The sequence below is a fragment of the Peromyscus eremicus genome, chromosome 3 (assembly GCF_949786415.1).
Source record: "Peromyscus eremicus chromosome 3, PerEre_H2_v1, whole genome shotgun sequence".
Classification (NCBI taxonomy): Eukaryota; Metazoa; Chordata; class Mammalia; order Rodentia; family Cricetidae; genus Peromyscus; species Peromyscus eremicus.
Window position 1 is genome coordinate 139,127 of NC_081418.1, and position 19,196 is coordinate 158,322.

Here is a 19,196-nt window from a genome sequence, read left to right on the forward strand (position 1 = left end):
TCCCTACCCACCAACAAAGCTGTGCCCTCTTTGCCAGCAACCTGGCCACTGGAAATCAGAGTGCCTTAATGGGAGCTTGACCACAGAGGCCCAGCCTCACCATCAGGGTCATTTCAAACTCCCAAGGCCATTAAGCTTCTCGGTTTGGTAGAGAGCTGACAGTGCCCAACCTGGGAGATTCCCATTACCCTATCCGTGCCTAGGGTAACTCTCCAGGTAGGGGGTAAGTCCACCAACTTCCTACTGGACAGAGGAGCTACCTTTCCAGTCCTCACCTCGCACTTGGGCCCTACAGTCCCTTCACTGGTCTCAAATACAGTGCTTCAGATATAGTTTGTATTAAAGGATTTTAAAATACTAAAACTGTAACCCAGTACAGTGGATTGTCTTTTTGTTATGATGTTAGTATTATACATATATAAAATGTTATCAACTTGACTATTGACACAAAAAACATGTTTACCAATAAACTGTGATATAAATCGAGTAAAAAAAAATAGCTGGATGTTCACAGTGCAACAATCAACAACCAGAACATGTGTAGCACAATTTCTTTTCTTTTATAAACACTTCCCCAAATGATAATGTGTTTTCATTAGATAAAGAAATATCAGTGTGATTACACTGAAGTTATTGGTGGGAAAGGGGAACAGAATGATTAAGAACCTGTAAACTTAAACTGTTGAAGGAAGGTAAGAGACTCACTGCTCTGGTATTTGGGTGGGTCCTTGGGCTTCAGGATGAATAGTCCTGGCATATGTGGGGACTGCAGCTCCTGGACTGCCTTGTTGATATCAAGATAATCAGTGTAGTCACTTGGCCCCACTGCCACAAAGGTAGAATTTCGAAGGTCATTCATTCTGATGGCGTAGGTGTTCTCATGTCCTACGTAGACAAAATAATAAATATAGATTAATGCTAACAGTAATGAATGATCAAACAGATCATCTTTTTGGTGAGCATGAGCACATGTTGAAATGAGCTGCAGGTCTCCTCTGACTCTTGAAGTCCTCAGGGAATAAGTTCTAGGTGTCCAAGCACTGACTTTTAAAGGATAAAATTCATACATGTTACCTTGCTACACATCATGTACAATGGAGATCTGCTACAGCCTTCTAGCTCTAATCATTTTAGTCATGTGTCTTTCATATGTCAAGAGTTATAATGAAAGAAGAAAATACATTGATTTCTTGTTGGTTACTATCTTTTCAATAATTTAACAACACATGTTAAAATAGCTCTGATCAGTATTTTCTCCAACATTATTCCTGACAGATTTATAGAGACAACTCATTTCCCTTTGTAAGTTCTGAAGCCAGGCTTTTCTAGTGGAGTGGAGTGGTTTTCCTTATGCTTTCTTTCTACTGTTTTCCACCAGGCACTTATAAGGGGAAAGTCACAGGATACTAGAAACCCAGGACCCCCTGAAAGGCTGCATTTACAAGACAGAAGACAATGCACTGTCTTGTCACTATTTCCATGTATAATCCTTGGTTTGTTGTTTTGTGCTTTTAATTACTTCCTCTACAAATAATTCTCAAAGATCCTGTATGTCAAAATGACATTCCTTTTTTACAGGAAGTCTCCTTTCCTCAGTTTTCATTAATCACTGATGAAACATGGAAGCTCTTGCTTTTCCCTTCCTTGTAGCACAGATGCAATGCATTTGAGACACACATACACACACACACACACACACACACACACACACAAAAAAACTACAGCAGCAACGTGGTTTTTTCAGCAGCAGTGGTTGAGGTCCAGGAAGCCTCTACAGGATACATACAGTAACATCTACAAGGGTGTCGGGATAACAGCTAATGAAAACATGAGAACTGAGTGTGTTTGCCCTCAGGAAGGAGCCTGTCCTGGTTGGCATTATGTCAACTTAACACAAGCTGGAGTCATTTGGGAAGAAGGAGTCTCAATTGACAAAATGCCTTAATACCTCTGGCCTGAAGGCAAAACTGTGGTACAACACAGGGTAGGGGTTAGCTATTGTTCCAGGAGGTCTTTGTAGGTGACTACTTTGAAGCTTTCTGGAGGAGGAAGCTGCAGCTGCTAGTCTTGCACACGCTAGTCAATCTTTTATAAACACTCAGACTCCCAAGGAAAGTCCTGCCATTTCTCTTGATCCTTGTCCATATAAAGAGACAGCTTTGCTGACTATCTTATATGCCCAAGTCTTTGAAATCCCCAACATGTTCATGGCCTTGTCAAAACACACATTCACTCAGGACTTGACTAATTTAGAGAATCCTCTGCTCCCTACAGATCGATGTAGGAGGGCCCATTCTATATGAGTGATGCCTCCCCTGGGCTGATGGTTCTGGCTGCTATAAGAAAGAAGACCAAGCTAAGCAAGTAAACAATTCTACATGGCTTCTGCAGATCCCCAGGTTGTTTGAGTTCATGCTCTGATTTCTAGGCAGTGGACTCTTGGAGGAAAATGAAAGAAACCCATTCTTCTCCAAGTTGATTTTGGTCATGGTCTGTTATCACAGTAATATAGAATTTAACTGAAACAGAGCCACCATGATTGACAGATTATAAGGAAACCTCAAGCCAGACATGGTACATAAAGCTGTTCCAATTCTTAATGTCAAGAAACATTTTATAAAGTTAATATACATATTAAATAAAATAAATGTAGTTTCAGTTTCTGTCTGCTGTCTCCATGTGTACATCTTGGGTACTACTTGTATTTTTAGACTGACTGGATATTGTTGCATGCAGAGATCTACGGTATGCAGCAATCCACAGCCTGTTTGTAGGGTCCACAACTCCAATTTTTACATCTAAAATGCAATTTTTATACCTGACATTAGGCAGCTTCCTGGGAGAATAGGAAGAAAGCTTGTAAGAGCCAGACCTTTTCTAGGAGATGCTGTCTTCAGTATATGAGAGGAAAGCTGCACACATAAAATTTCAACAATATAATTGCTAAAATAAGACTTAAAAGGTGGCAGCACCAATTGAACTGCCACTGTGGCACTCTCACAAAACCCCATCCTTACATGAAGACCTAAAGACAGTCAATGGCTACTCAGAGGGAGAATCAGTCTTCCCCAGGGATGAGCCAACTAATAGTTTATTTATCCTGTCCAGTTGTTCATCTCTAAACACACACTCATATGAGCAACATTAAATGTGCTCTTTCTCCCAGTCCTACATACACACACACACACACACACACACACACACACACACACACACAATCAACCAAACAACAAAACAAGATTAATTTTAAAAGGTCATGAAATTAAAGGAGAGTGAGGAGGATGAGAGAAGAGATGAAAGAGCAGATAGAGGGATGGAAATGATGTAAATACAATATTCATGTATGAAATTCTCAAATGGATATAAATTTTAAAAGATTTTATCATGGATGGTGGGGCATTTATACATGGATGAGGGGCAAGACTCATTAAGTATTTAAGTATTATTTATATGATATTTATTTTTATGGGTATTTAAGCTTAAGAAAAACAATAAAAACTTTTAACAATTTAGGGTTAATGACTTTTTAACTCAATCAATGCCTCCTTAGGTTTCTCAGATGCTTACCCAGGAGTGGGCATGGTGCTTCTTTCTGGCTGGAAGAGAACCACAGTTGATAATCTTCCGCAGCATTCTGAAAAACGGAAGAACCAAAAGTTACACTGTACCACTTAAAGTACACACTTTAAGTGACTTTTTTCCTCGTCTGCATCTCTAAAACTTGAAAATATTGAGGCAAGCAATAATTCTGTTCTACGTAAAGGAGGCCGCCATTGGAAATTAACAGTGGTGAGATCAGTGTTCCCTGCTCCCCCTGAGAATCTGCAGAGAACAGAAGTTCCTGCCTTTTCATTTCTGGTAGAAAAGATTTGTCAATACAAAATGTATTCTTTCTGCTACATTTCTGTGACTCTGGGAATAAGAAATCACTCCATGCCCTATTTCCAAGCAAGAAAAGTGTCCCTGTTACCCACATCCCTACAGGCTTTGGAGAATGTTGAGTTTTGCCATAACGTGTTCCTGTCCAGACAACTTATTACCCCAGTGCCACATGCATACTCTCTCTGTTATGACTAAGCAAAACTAAATTTAGAAGCCTTGGAAGCTCATCAACCTGAGTAAAGGAGACAAAAGCTAGAGAGCTGGAGGACACTAGAACATGAAATCAGCATTTGACCTGCATTCAGAGGTCTCCATCCTACAAAGAAAAAGGACAAATAGCTAATCTTCATAATAATCCAGAAGCAAAAAAAAAAAAACAAGATCCACAACAGTACAGCCCACGACCCTTGGATTCATTGAAACAAGCAAATGTAAATTATGTAGCATCTATTGAATTATGTTAGGCCCCCACGTGAGATGCCCAAGAAAAATGCATCAAGTAGAGTTATAGCTTATTAATAATTAATGTTAATATTGACTAATTTGATTCCTGATAATAAAAAAATATTGACCTTTACTTGTGAGATCTCAGTTATGATAATTAGCAAGTGCACTCCTACACATATATGTGTTCACACATACACACACTAAAACTAAAATGTATGAATGAATAGCCTATATTCAAGGATTTTCAAAATATATTTTCCTCTTTCCCAGTTATTTCAGGCATCATCTATTAGATTCTTGGAACAAGTATTTAGAAGATAGAGCTCTAGTGATATATTCTAATTGAAATTGTATATCAAACCTGTCATTCTGTAATTATTAATTCGAAACTTTGTCCTTAAGGAATAAATCAGTATCAAAAATATCTACATGACAAAGAAGATATAGAAACAATGGCACCAAAAGATATCTAGTGATTTATATTAACAACTTTACATCATGTTCATTGGGTGTATACAAATATTTACAAACAATTCATGTATACATGCATTTTCACGTACAACACACACAGAGACACATACTGTTTATTGTGCTCTAGTGGTACAAATACATTTCACATGCTGCTCATTGATATAAAATTTTACTGGAGAATACAGGAGCAGTGGCCATATATAGACTAATATAACATGTCAGCTGACTTTACTTCTGAAAGTGAAAGGAAGATGGAAATTTTTCATACATAGTAATCAAGCATTTGGCAGTGATATGTACACACTTATTTAAATATTAATAGATCACAAAAAGGCATCGGATAGCCGGGCGGTGGTGGCGCACGCCTTTAATTCCAGCACTCGGGAGGCAGAGCCAGGCAGATCTCTGTGAGTTTGAGGCCAGCCTGGGCTACCAAGTGAGTTCCAGGAAAGGCACAAAGCTACACAGAGAAACCCTGTCTCGAAAAACCAAAAAAAAAAAAAAAAGGCATCAGATAAATAAAAAGAGTTTCCAAGTTTCTTACAGGTATTCCCAGCAATGGTCATAACTTTCTGATGATATCATTCACTGTGTCCAATCGTGCTGCTGTTACAGTGAATGACTGTAGAAAACACAGCAAAAAAATGTTATAGATAATATTCATGAAATACTTGATTTGATAGCTATTTGTCCAAACATTTTCCGCATCATATAACCAAAGCTCACTTCAGTTAAAGGCAAAGTAAACACATGTAAGGCTCAAATTATGAGTATGGTTTTTCTTTCCTTTATATAATATGAGGGCAGTAATAGGGATTTTAGCCTAATGTGTATCCCTTTAAGGATTTGGATCAAAATATAATAGCATGTGCACTGATGAACTGGATTATGGGGGATGGTAAAACAAAAGTGCTTTGTCCCAAACCTTATGACACAAAATATAACCACAGAATATACATAGTAGAATGAAAGAATCAATTATGGTAGTCTTCTGAATTATACACTACACACATACACACACACACACACACACACACACACACACACACACGCACACATGCACACACTCACACATGCACAGATATAAAGGTTGAAAGAGATTATACTTTCAGAAGAGACACAGGCTCTGATCCTCAGCTATGAGTCCACTTTCACAATGGGAGGGAGGTCATTTGTAGAGATGGGGAAGCATTTCCTTGTTTTCACACAATGTGTTTATAGAATTGATTTATTTCATTACACATCTTGTATTCATTTCTCATAAACTCATATGAACTGCTACAGAATTTAAACAACAACACTATGCAATGAGGATTCCCTGAGACTGGCTTCATGGTTAGTTCAGTTGCCCCTGGAATCTATTAAGACGATGAATATATGAATCCAGAATGAAGATTTTAGTCATTAAAATTTCCATCACTATACAGAAGACGATTGTTTGGCTCAAACTGTTTTGGGGGGGTACCCAGGCAGGGGAATCAGGATCTATCCCTGGTGCATGGGCAGGCTTTTGGGAATTGGGTGCCTGTGGTGTGACGACTTGTGCAGCCTTGGTGCAGTGGGAAGGGGCTTGGACCTGCCTAGGCTCAGTGTGCCGGGCTCTGCTGACTCCCCATGGGAGACCTTGATTTGGGGGATGTGGGGATGTGGGGTTGGCTTGGGAGAGAGACCTGGGGGAAGGAGGAGGGAGGAGGTGGGATCTGTGGGTGGTATGTAGAGTGAGTAGAAAATTTCTTAATAAAAAAAAAATGAAAAAAGAATTTCCATCTCTAAATCTGCCAATGACTAAGGTCTCTATGGTAGGAGATAATACTACACTTCATAATTAGAAACTGTCCACAGAAAGAGGAAGATATTTCCAGAACACTGCTACTACACATGACAGTCAGTTGACAAGAAAGTTAACTATGCTTACGGATTTTTGAAAGAAGAAGGATCTGCATTTGCAGATGTATCCTTTGGTAAACATCACTTAGAGAAGAAAAACAACAGAAATGACCCTCTCTAAAAACAGTGAACAGTGTTAAAGGGAAATCCGTTCAGGATCTAGTAGTCTTACACTAATTTTGTGTCAACAAACATGCCGCACACCACAAGCTAAAAAAATAAAACTTCTAGGCCAAAGAATGGATGATTTCTTTTCGAGTTGTTGAACAGTGGGGTCCCATAGGACCCCCAAAACTAGGATATTATCATTGCTCTTGATTATTATTCAGAAATGAATGGCAAATCCCTACAGCTGAACATGCTACAATACTTGAGTCATACAACAAAGGAGAAATAAAGCTGGTGTTGACTTGGAAATTCATGCCTCCTCTCTGACTCTAATAATACTGAAGTTTGGGAAACATGCTACTGGAAGACAACAGCAATCTTCCATCTAATCAGCAGTGGACTCTGCAATTTACAATTTGCTCAGCAAGATATGGCCAAGGGTGCAATAGTATCTAAATAAAATTGACTTCATAAGATATCAAGGTGATTTTCTGTACACACACACACAAAAAAATAATTTTCTGTACACGCACAAAAGCATTTGCCACAATTGAAATCAAGCAGGAAAGAAAGCACTTTCCTTCAGGAAGGTCTGCTCGCCCCTGTCTCCCCCATACTCTGGTACAAAACTCAGGTGACAACATTCTCCTTGCTATTGGACAGGGTACACACACTCTAATTCTACCGTTTGCCTCCTTCACTGCTATGTTGTCTAGTATAGAAAGTTTGTACAGGACTGAGCACAGAATGTTTATATTCATGAATATACCAGTTACTACACTCCACTCTTAAAATTTACTGTCCCAATACAGTGCATTTATATATAAAAATCAAGCACATACTAATTTCTTTATAGTAACCATTCCTCTCAACTCAATAACTCCTGATGATCGCATAAAAACAAAGACCTCCAGATTACCGAATCTCACATAAAAGATACCTGCCTGATTCATCAGTGGACTTTTCTCTGGAAATAGAACACTACTTGAGTAATGGATGGCAAATGGAATTTGGGTGAGAAATTGAAATTTCACGATAGAGTTGTGCCTCAGTGGATGGGCAATTGTCTCGCACATGTGGAACCCTGTGTTTATTTTCAGCACTGCTCACACTACACACACACATGCACATAATACACATATAAAAATCCCCAACATGCAAAGGAATGTTATTTTTAAGTACACAGATGAAGTATAGCTATATGAAATAATTTTTATACTTGAGAGATGCATAAGCATGCAGGATAAAAGAGCCACAATGCATTAAGCAGATCATACACACATGTACAGATGCATAAACACACACACACACACACAATGAGTATTAATGAACAGGTAGAGTGCATGTCATTCTTTGTCTTGTTTTAAACTTTTATGTATGATTATAACTATGCTCACATAAAGAAAAACTATTTTGAAGTAACTAAAAATCATTTAAAAGATGTTAGGAAAAAATAATTGAATCTATAGAAGCAATGGCAATTGAGAAAAACATAATTACAGTAAGAAATATCTACAAAGGTGTTTTATAATAACACCTCACCAGGCACAAAATAATTTATTAAACATATTGTACTGTAACTAACATGTACATGTACATGTAACTAACTAATCCTAACTAGTACTCCTTTGTATAGGCAAAGACATATTTGTATGTATGAAAATATTTTTTCAGATAGCACTATCTAATTTTCCAACCTCCTTCTTCATCCTCCTCTTGTCATCAGCCTTATCTTCAAATTTCCTCCTGTTTCCCATCCCTTGCCCTTTCATTCCCTCAGTCAGTTTCATGCAAGGTCTTTTGTACACATACAGTATTCCAGCTTGGGATGTCCTCTGTGAGTATCTCAAGTGCAATACTCTTTCCATGGTCTTTCTCCTTATGTTCATTAATGGATCTGGTCAAATTCAATAAAACACAAAAATGTGAAATAAACTGTCTAGTTGCTTGTTTTCATATTAATCAAGGACGTAATATTAAATTTTTAAATTGATAGACACAGCAATAATTTTTGCAAAACAAACAAACCACAGGGCGTGTTCCAGAAGATAGCAGGATGCCCTGAAGTATGGTGACATTTAGGAAACAGATTTGGTTTTGAAAGCATTAGTGCCCACATTAGAGGTATCATGGTCATACATGGTTCAAAACTAAGAAGCAGCATTTCCTTTGAATGTGCATAGTAAGGTAACTTGTATTGATAGTGAATTAATATGTTCCAGAATATTGTTTGATCCAACATAAAGGTTGAAGAAGGAAAGTATGAAGATGGCAGCCACCACTTCCTCAAAATTGGAAAAGTAAGAAATTCCAAAACATCCAGGAAACATAAGCAAGAAGGAAGATAACTGTAGGTAGTCTAATCCTGATGCCAAAACCAAATAACCAACAACCAAAAAGAATAGTATACACCAAGATCTCTGATGAACTTACATGCAAAAATTATTAATGAAATACTTGCAAACAAAATTAAATAACACAAACAGATTTCCCAGTATGTTCAAATCATCTTCATCCCGGAGATGGAGGAAAGTTTCAACATATATAAAATAAAAAACATAATCTACCACATACATGGACTAAAGGATAGAAAGATGATCACCCCATTTGATTAATGAAAGATCTTTGACAAAATACAACATCCATTTGTGATTAAAAAGTCTTGGTGAGAATAGGGATGCAAAGGATATATTTCAATGTAATAAGGGCAATATACAGGAAACCCACAGACAAAGTCATCCTAAAAAGAGAAGAGACTCAAAATGTCAGTACTAAAATCAGGACCAAGTCAAGTTTATTCTTCTCACTTCTCCTCAACATAGTCCTTACAATGTTAGCTAGAGCAATAAAACAAGTGAAGGAAATGAAGCAGTCACAGATGAGAAAGAAGAAGGCATGTATTTATTTCCAGAGGATACGATTCTATACATAAAAACCTAGAGTACACACAAAAAAAACTCCTAAAGCTGATAAATATTCAGAAAAGTAGGATACAAAATTAAAACACACCAATAAGTATCCCTCTTATATACAAATGACAAACACAGAAAGAATGAAATCAAGGTGACAATTCTTTTCTTAGTAGTCTAATAAAACAAAATACAACACAAGAAAAAAACCTTGAAATAGATCTGACCAAGAAAATGGAAGATTTGTGCAATGAAAACTTTAAAATACTGAAAAATAATTGAAAATACCAGCATATGGGAAGACCTCCTATGCTCATGAATTGGCAGGATTAATGTTGTGAAAATGGCTATGTATTATGTATTCAATTCATTTGCCTTCAAAATTACTACAAAATTTTTCACAGAAATTAAAAATCATTTTTAATTTCATATGGAAATACAAATGACTGAGGATATTCAGAACCAAACTAGATATTAAGCATAATGATAAACAATAACAAACATGCTAGATGTATCACCATACCAGATCTCAAGTTATGCTGCAGTGAAATAATCTATACAAAAATTGTACTTTCATAAAAACAGTCATTTATCAAAGGAATAGAATCTATGTCTTCATATAAACTCATATTGCTACAGTCACCTGATTTTTGACAAGGAAACTAGCCATACACATTAGAGAAGATACAGAATCTTCAATAAGTAGTGCAGTTCAAATTGAATCGCTATATGTAGAAGAATGAAATTCGATGTTTATCTCCTACCCTACACAAAACTCTCTGATATCACGGATCTTATAGGAGAAAATTAGAAAATATATGCAAACTCATTGGCAAACAGTGTTAATGTCTGGAATATATAAATAACTAAAAAAATGAACATCAAGAAAGTAAGCAACCCAAATAAAAATTGGAGGACAAGACAAAAAGAGTTATCAAAAAATGTCATACAAAGAAAAACACTTTTTAAATTTTAACATCATTAGCCACCTGAAAAATAAAAATTAAATGTATTTTAAGATTTCATCATACCTTAATCAAGATGACTAAGATAAGAAACCTCAAATGATGACAAATGCTGATGCAAATGTTAGAAAGGGGAAACATTTATCCGCTCCTGGTGTGAATGCAAACCCATGCAACCACCACTATGGAAACTGTGTGTAAGTTGATCAAAAAGAAAGAAAGAAACTTACTACGTGATTCAACTATATTAGTCTTCCATACGCACCTGAAGGACTCTGTAACCTACTCTACAGATACCTGCTCATCAATGCTCTCCTCTTAATGGACAGAAAAAAGTCTATATGCTCATCATATGATGTAGCAGGAATCTTAAATGGTCTTATTAATAAAAACAACCTGAGGCCAGTTATTGGGGTGAACACTGGAAGATCAGAGAAGCAGAACAAACCACAGCTACCTCATCTTGTCAGTTCCTCAGTTGATCCTGTTTCCTCAGACTGGAAGCTTCTGTGTCCTCATCCCAATGGCTCTCAGCTGAACTGCTGCTAGAAGCCTGAATGCTTAACCAGCCAAAAGCTTAACCAGCCAAATGCTTCTAGTTTCTGGTCCTCACACCTTATATATCTTTCTGCTTTCTGCCATCACTCCCCGGGATTAAAGGCTCACTTCCTGGGATTAAAGGCGTGTGTCACCATGCCTGGCTGTTTCCAGTGTGGCCTTGAACTCACAGAGATCCAGAGGGATTTCTGCCTCTGGAGTGCTAGGATTAAAGGCGCGTGCTACCACTGCCAATTCTCTATGTTTAATATTGTGGCTGTTCTCTTCTCTGACCCCAGATAAGTTTATTAGCGTGCGCAATATTTTGGGGAACACCACAATATGATGCAGGGATAAAGAAAAGGTGGTATATTTTCACAACAGAATACTATTCAGCTATTGAGAAGAATGAAAATGAAAATTTGAACTTCACAGATAAATGCATAAAGCAGGAAACAATCACTTCAAGTAAGGTAACTCAGACTCATATAGACAAAAGTAAAAAATTTTCTCTCCTATGTGAATGTTAAGACTCTTCAAATTATATATATATGTTTAATTTGAAATAATGTTAGAGATCTGAAAATTACAAAAGGGTAGTAGGGAGGCATGTTCTGGGAAAGAGATATAGAATATACTAGTATACTGGATTATAGGGAAATAATGAATCAGGAAGGGTTAAATGGATGGGAAGCTGAAGGTAAGGTAGACAAGAAAGTATGAGGAAAGACAAATAACACTAAAGACTATCAAAAAAGTCATGAAAAGCTACTTGTGTAGAACCTTCATATATACTAGATCTTGAATGATTTTTTTTGAAGGACACAATTGAGTCCTACTGTAGCTGGCTTGCAGGATCCCACCACCCATCCTACCTCCATTCCCTGGGGACTCTACCTATTGGTGCAAACCCAGGATCCTACTACATCTTTCATTCTAGTCTGGTTAGACTGCACTTAGTACTGTGGAAGCCGCATTCAGGAACTCTCTTCACATAACCTCCATTCCTTGGGGATTTCACCTCTTGATATTGGCATAAAAGTAGACATGTTGATCAATGAACTTGAAGTTAATATCTAGGCATCAGTCAACACACCTAAAGACACCTGATTTTTCACAAAGAAGACAAAAACACACACTGAAATAAAAGACAGCATCATCAACAAATGATACTAGGCCAACGAGAGAGAATCCTATCCATCATCTTGCCCAAAAATAAACTCAAAATTTCATCATAAGAGCAGATACTCCGAATCTGATAGAAAAAAATGGGTATTACACACCATTGGAGAAGAAAAGTAATCCTCAATAGGACTCAGCTATGAACTCTGCAATCTACAACTGTGACATGTCTGAAAGATATACTAGTGCAATAAAGGCACATGTGATGAGAGTAAGCAACCACTTTTTCATTGATTTTAATGCTTACTTCAGGAGATGGTACCCATAAAGGACACAGATTAAAGTAACCAGAATCTCAGACTAGATAAGACATAGGCCTTGAGAAAAATGGACTACTATTAATGTAGACTCTGCTGACTCCCCATAGGAGGTCTTACCTTGTTGGAGGAGGGAATGGGGTATGGGGTGACTGGAGGCAGGAGGAAGAAAGAGAGAGGGACTTGTGGTAAGTATGTAAAATGAATAAAAAATTTCTTAATAAAAAAGTCACATTTTGTTAAAAAATAAAGAATATAAAATGACTCCTGATGACATACTGCTATACCTTATATCAACACATCACTTGATACTCATCAGAGAAGCTTGTTCTCACAGTATACTGTAATTAAAAAAGAGATACCTAGCTGGAAAATGTGCAGAAAGTGAGACACTTTGGAGCACTTAGTCCTAAATGGATATCTTCAGGAATTTACAGGGACCAGCAGACAGAAAGATTGTAAGAGTCATAAATGATAAATGACTCAGAAACAGTGTTGTCCATACATAACAGGGCTGATGCACATACAAACACACAGAGACAATGACAGCAAGCATAAGACCTGTACGAGTTCAAGCAAGATAGTGTGTCAGCACTGAGAAGGGGAAATAGACACAAACTTCCATCCCTACCCACAAAGCTATCTGCTGTTTACACCAGCTGGCAAAGAGAAAACTACTTTTCTCCAGTGGACTGTTACTGGGTTTATCAACCACACACCAGGGCAGGTCCTATTCCAGGGAGCAGTTGGCCAACACAAAACAAACTCAGAGGTATATTGGTGGATTCTTTTTGTTGTTGTTTTATCTTCCTTTGTTTTGGTATTTTTTCCTTAACATCCTTTTGTTTATGAAGAGGGGTGTTTGTGGCTATTTTGGGTGGAGAGATTGTTTTATTGTTGTTGTTGTTGTTGTTTTGTGTTGTTGTTTTTTTTTTGATTTGTTGGTTTTGAAAGACAGAAGGAAAGAAAAAGAACCTAAAGGTGGGTATGTAGGAAGAATCTAGGAGGAACTAGGAGAGGGGAAAACACGATCAAAGTGTATTTTGTGAAAAAGCACACCGTGTTATGTTGATAGAGAAGGGAGTGGATCTCAGAGGAGTTGAGGAGATAAATTTGTAAAGATATAAAAACAAAAAAGGTGAGCAGACTAGGGTGTTGGTTAGCAGAGAATCTCATTCTTTCCTAACAAATTAAAGAAGTAAAATATGTACAGTTACAAGTGATATACCTTTGAAGCCAAGTATACCACTCTCTTTTTTGGGCAGAGGAACTGTAATATAAAAAGTAAGAACATTAAAGTAAGCAAAATATTGTTAGATTTTACATATATCATGACCAAAATACTAGTGTCCAGTAGTTACCAATACGGGTAAAGATATAAGAAGTCTCCTCATGTTAGGATTTCTGTTAGAACCTGTCCTTTGCTGGTGATCTTACAGCGATGGCAAGCAACAGTATGATCCAAACTCTCTAATCTCAAGCAGGTAAGGGTACTTCTCTAAGCTTCAGGTTCCCCCTCAGTTAAAGGGGTAACTGTCTCAAATAAGTCTCACTGGTTGAGTAGCTTCTCAAATTAAAAAATACATTATTTGCATTAAATTAAATCATACTTCAGGAATTTTAAATATGTATGGAATACTTGACTGAGAAATAATATATTTTAGAGAAATACCAGACACATTACTGTTTAGGCAAATTGCAGAAACAGATTTTGTTAAATAGTTTGTGGAATATTCATTCTTCACATATTGGTTCTCATACCAAGATCAATTTACATGCTATATTCCTGATCACCTATAGGATACTTCATTATGGATTTTAGTACTGGAAATAAAAATTTTTTGAGGATAAACTTGGCCCTACCTTTTCTGAAAAGTGAGTTAAATTACATGCAGTATATAATTGATCAAGAGTGACATTTGTTCACTCACAATAGTTGCCACCAACATGATAATGCTACAAACATTTTCCTTATCACAGATGATTCCTAAACCAGTCCACTGCTCTCATTCCTCTTCTCCTACACTCTACTCCATATTTCTTTATACATTCAATGGCTGAATACTTGGGTTCTTGCTTCTTTTTGGAAGTTATGAACTGTGCTGTGAGTTAATTTTATTCAGAGACTTTTGTGTGGTGGTATAACGTCATTTTCATGTGTCTACATCCAGGACTGGAGCTGATAAGTCATAAAGAAATTCTGTTTAAGCTTCTATGGAACTACCAGGTTTCATTTTCCCTGAAGGATAGCACAATTTTTGTTTATACTACTAGCTATTCCCCACTTCCCACCAGTGTTTTAGTGTAGACACATTTCATCTGATGTGTAGACAATCCCTATAAATCACAAAATGCACATGTATGCGGATACTACTTCTAATTACACCGAGTGATATAAGTGAGATAACAGCAAATATGAAATACAATGGATGAGAGGCATGGTTACAAATGTCCAATATTCAGCTATATATCTATGTAACCTAACCTAACTTATAGAAAGATGATATTCACAATTTAAGAAAAAATCTTGGGACTCTCAAACACCTCAAATATTTCCAATATAAATTGAAAATATGAAAAAAGAGACAGAAATAAAAATACTAGATAATTCTTGTATGGAAAATAAGATACACAGAGAATGGCACAGACATGGACATCTTACTAAAAAGCTCTGTAAATACTTTCTTCAAGCCAATAACTGAGGCAGCACTTCACAAGTTTACAAACCATGGAGGCATGTATGTCAACTTACTGAGCTCTGATGAGAGCTGAGGTCTGGGCAGAGGAGTGAGGTGAGTAAAGGCGGGTGTGGAGTGCACAGGATGAACTTCTCTTGTGCAAACCAGTGCAAGTGCCGCTGTGTGGGTGTTCAGAGCAGCAGGTCTGTGCACAGGACCCTTCTGAGCGCAAGAGTTCTGCTGGAGAGCTTTCCAGTACACAGAGATAATCCATATTTACATGCCAGCCTGAGAATGTGAACTCAAAAATAACATATGCCCCACAAGTCACCTCTAATTCTAATGGTCTAATGACACCAGTCCTCTCAGGTTGTCTATAGATACTAAGACTGAAAAAATGCTACACAAACATTCAGGGATAACAGAGTTTACATTGTTGTTACCTTTTACTACAAACGATCGATGTTCTTTGGGAGTATAAATGGACCTTTTCAAACTAACTTGCATACCCAATAGTATTAAAAATCCATACTCAGATAGTTTTAATACACAGATAACATCAGATTGTTGTTGGAATAAAAAGATGGCAAGGAAGCCAAATATCTGCTCACTCAACTTATTTCCACAGTACATTAAGACCTCTGTCACCCCGACACAAGGAGGTGGAGATGCTGACTGACAAACCTAGGATATGTATCTTAGGATGGACACCAGCACTACCAACTATTGATCAATTTAGACATGTTTTCATGTAGATAGCTCTCTAGAGGTAAATACTAGGCAAGCAAGTGCCAAAACATCAGGTTAGAGAGAGAACTGGCAGTCTGTCTGTAACCATATAAAACTGACTTCTTTCCTTAAAATGTTCTAGTAAAAAGAATTTCCATTTACATTTTCCATTTGTGCTGGACAATATGAAGTTGACTATGTCTTTCCACAGCCAGCTCATGCCAGCACAAGACCAAGCTATGGGTCTTACCGAAAGGTGGCCACAAAACTCTCCACGGGCCATCCCAGGAGAATGGATTTCCTGGCCCGACTGGGGCCTACAAAGTCAGTGACCACACACTCCCCCATCCACATGGCAGTCAGTGGGATGGTGTATTTTATTTTGAAGGTTGTCTTAAACCTAAAATAGGAATTAAAGAAGATCTCTTAGTTTGCTTCTTAAACAAAGGAGCAGTGGGATTGACAGAAAGACCCAATTCTTCCTGCCCCAGAAAAAGCAGGACTCACCCATCTCTTTCACTGCAGACACAGATCAGCAAATGAACAAATGCACCTTAACAAAGCATAGGCTGAAGGAAGCTTACCTAGGGGAGGTTCTCAATATACCTTTTCCATGTGTGCAAACATCTATGGTCTGTATATTCAGAATGTTAAATGCTAAGTATAGATTATGCTATGCATTTGAAACATAGTGCTCTGAAAAATTATTCATATAAAGACAGGAAAACCATTAAAAAACTATTTCAATAAAAGGCTTTCTTACAACCTATGTAAGTAAATTGTGTTAAAGCCAAGGCCCTGCATTCTGTACTTAAGTACTTAATGGGCACCTGCCACTTATGAAGAACATTGAAAATATTTAATTTTCAAATAACATCACCTGAACTTTATTTGCCACACTTTCTAGATCAGGAAATGTCATAATGGCTAATAGCCCAAAGTAGCAAAGACAGAGATGGAACCAGGCAGTCTAAAAGCCAAGCACAGCTCACAACTGCAGATCTCTCTGACTTGTCATCTGCCACCCAAAGCTTCTATTCAGGAGCACTACTCAGGAGAGTGACTCTCATGTATGTAGCCTTGGCTTCCTTTTCTTCCCAGGACAATCAGCCTTTCTATTGGGACTGCATGCTTATATTAGGGGTGAGGGGATAAATCATGTAAACTTGTTACCAATAAATCTACAGCTACCTTGAAAATATATAAAATGTACCATAACGTGCCTTTTTACTCAAACACTTGCTCATATGATGCCTAATGTGTTTCTTCCTCTTAATAACTGGATCTACCTGACTGTGACAATAACTTTCTAAAGTGGTGTGATTAGTGACATGTGCCACCAATCATGGATGCTTCAATAGATTCTTGACTGATTCTCTACAGGGTCACAGGACAGACTAAGACCTCAAGAAACTGTTGAATAAATAAGGAATAAAAACATTTGTAAGCACAGAAGTGTAAAAATCCTTTTGATTTGTTTTACAGTAAGGATTGGAGATAATACAATCTTTGATAATCAATAAAATATGAAGTAAATACATACCGACTATTAGTCACAACCAAGAAGTCTCTGTACAATTGGAGATGACAATTCTTACTGCTACAGCCTCTTCTGAGTTCCACTGGTCCACGAAACACCAGGTATTGAATAGTCGTCTCACCAGCTACAACTTTCTCATTGACAGTTTCCATCAAAGTAGAGAGGCTTTTCCTGTTACAGGCCAAACACTAACAGAACAGATAGTCAATAGTCAACAAAATAACTTAACACGAAAGTTGAGGAGTTACATGAAATTAATCATGAAGTTTCGATTCTTATAGCAGGGCTCCACTGAGTAACAGTTTTTAAAGATACAGAATAAATAAGGACATTTAGGAAGTTGTACTAAGAACAGATTCAAGACCTGGAATTTGAAGAGTAATATAGAATGAAGGAAAAAGAATCAGCATACACATTGTGATAAGATAAATGGCCATATTACAAGTAGTGTACAATAGTTGTGTCAAAACTACAGCAAGTCCAAGATATGTAGCAATTGAGAACTGGCCAACAGAGTAGCAACATGTAAGCCATTGAGAACATTAAGCCAAAGACAAACAAGATCTGTTGAATGACAGGAAGACTTGTGTAAAAGACCAAGAAGTGCAGAATTTTCCTAAAAGATCCCAAATCCCTGATTCCTCCAAACTATGAATATGTCAGGTGGGACAGACATCATGCAGATGTCACTGACATTATGATCCTGAAGCCCGTCAGTTCCATTCTCATCACCTACGATACAATAAGTCATAGTGATCTACCCAGATACAGTCAGACAGCTGTCACTCTAGGGAAAGTCAGATTTGAAGAATAGTAGAGATTCAACCTGCGATTGTTGTCTGAAGTGGAGTGGAATGCATGGGAAGAAATACAGTTTCCTCTGAGGAAACCACAGTACTCAGGTGACCATCCTCTGTAATAAGCAAATTAAGTTCAAACTCTGAAGGAAGCAAGAATCAGATCCTTCTGAGTCTCCAAGGAAGACTGCAGCCCTATCATATCCTTGAACAACCTGTTCCACCATGAGTATAGCAACTATAAAGTCCACCTGCCCTACTGTCTATGACTGTCTATGTAATTGGAGCTTAGCAGTGCTATTTTCAGTGATTAAGATTTTTATAATTGTTAAACATATATTTCATAGCACTTGGCAATGAGTTGGTTCTGTTGCATCAAATGCCAAAAAATGTGGAAAAAGCAGAAAATTTTTTAAAAAGTTGAAGGATTTTAAAGAACAAAGATTGTCTTATTTTGAACAAATTGATACCCACATGCAGACTTTTGGGGATTAAAGACTCAGCTATGGAAAACTCTGATAAAAATTAGGATCACTAAATTAAAGCATTATTGCCTTAGAGCATGAATGAATCGTCCTAAGTTTATATTGTCAGCAGTAATAATTGTACATATGCTGTGCATAAACAATCTTAGGAACATGTAATTAAGGCTCCAGGAAGAGATTCTAAGTATTTTATGTCTTTGGTCAGTGATATATCCCTATTAGAATTGTGCCTCTGACTATGCAGAACATACAGTTTTAAAATCATAACATTAAATATTTAGTCAAAGCCATCTGAAAGAAATGTGAAAATAGTAGTATTCTG

General features: G+C 37.2%; 1 protein-coding gene across 5 annotated transcripts in view; it reads right to left on the minus strand.

The window, feature by feature from the left end:
- LOC131906578 (uncharacterized) overlaps positions 1-19,196 on the minus strand; it is a 65,543-nt gene that overhangs the window by 34,041 nt on the left and 12,306 nt on the right. For 2 of the 5 annotated variants that reach the window (XM_059257186.1, XM_059257190.1), the window contains exons 2-5: positions 17,596-17,780; positions 16,303-16,452; positions 3,568-3,634; positions 706-885 (exon numbers count right to left, since the gene is read on the minus strand). In XM_059257186.1, coding sequence (XP_059113169.1) covers positions 706-885; positions 3,568-3,634; positions 16,303-16,335 — 280 coding nt within the window. In that variant the 5' untranslated portion in view covers positions 16,336-16,452; positions 17,596-17,780. The remainder of the gene's footprint in view (positions 1-705; positions 886-3,567; positions 3,635-16,302; positions 16,453-17,595; positions 17,781-19,196) is intronic. The other 3 variants (XM_059257188.1, XM_059257187.1, XM_059257189.1) reach the window with 3 other exon arrangements.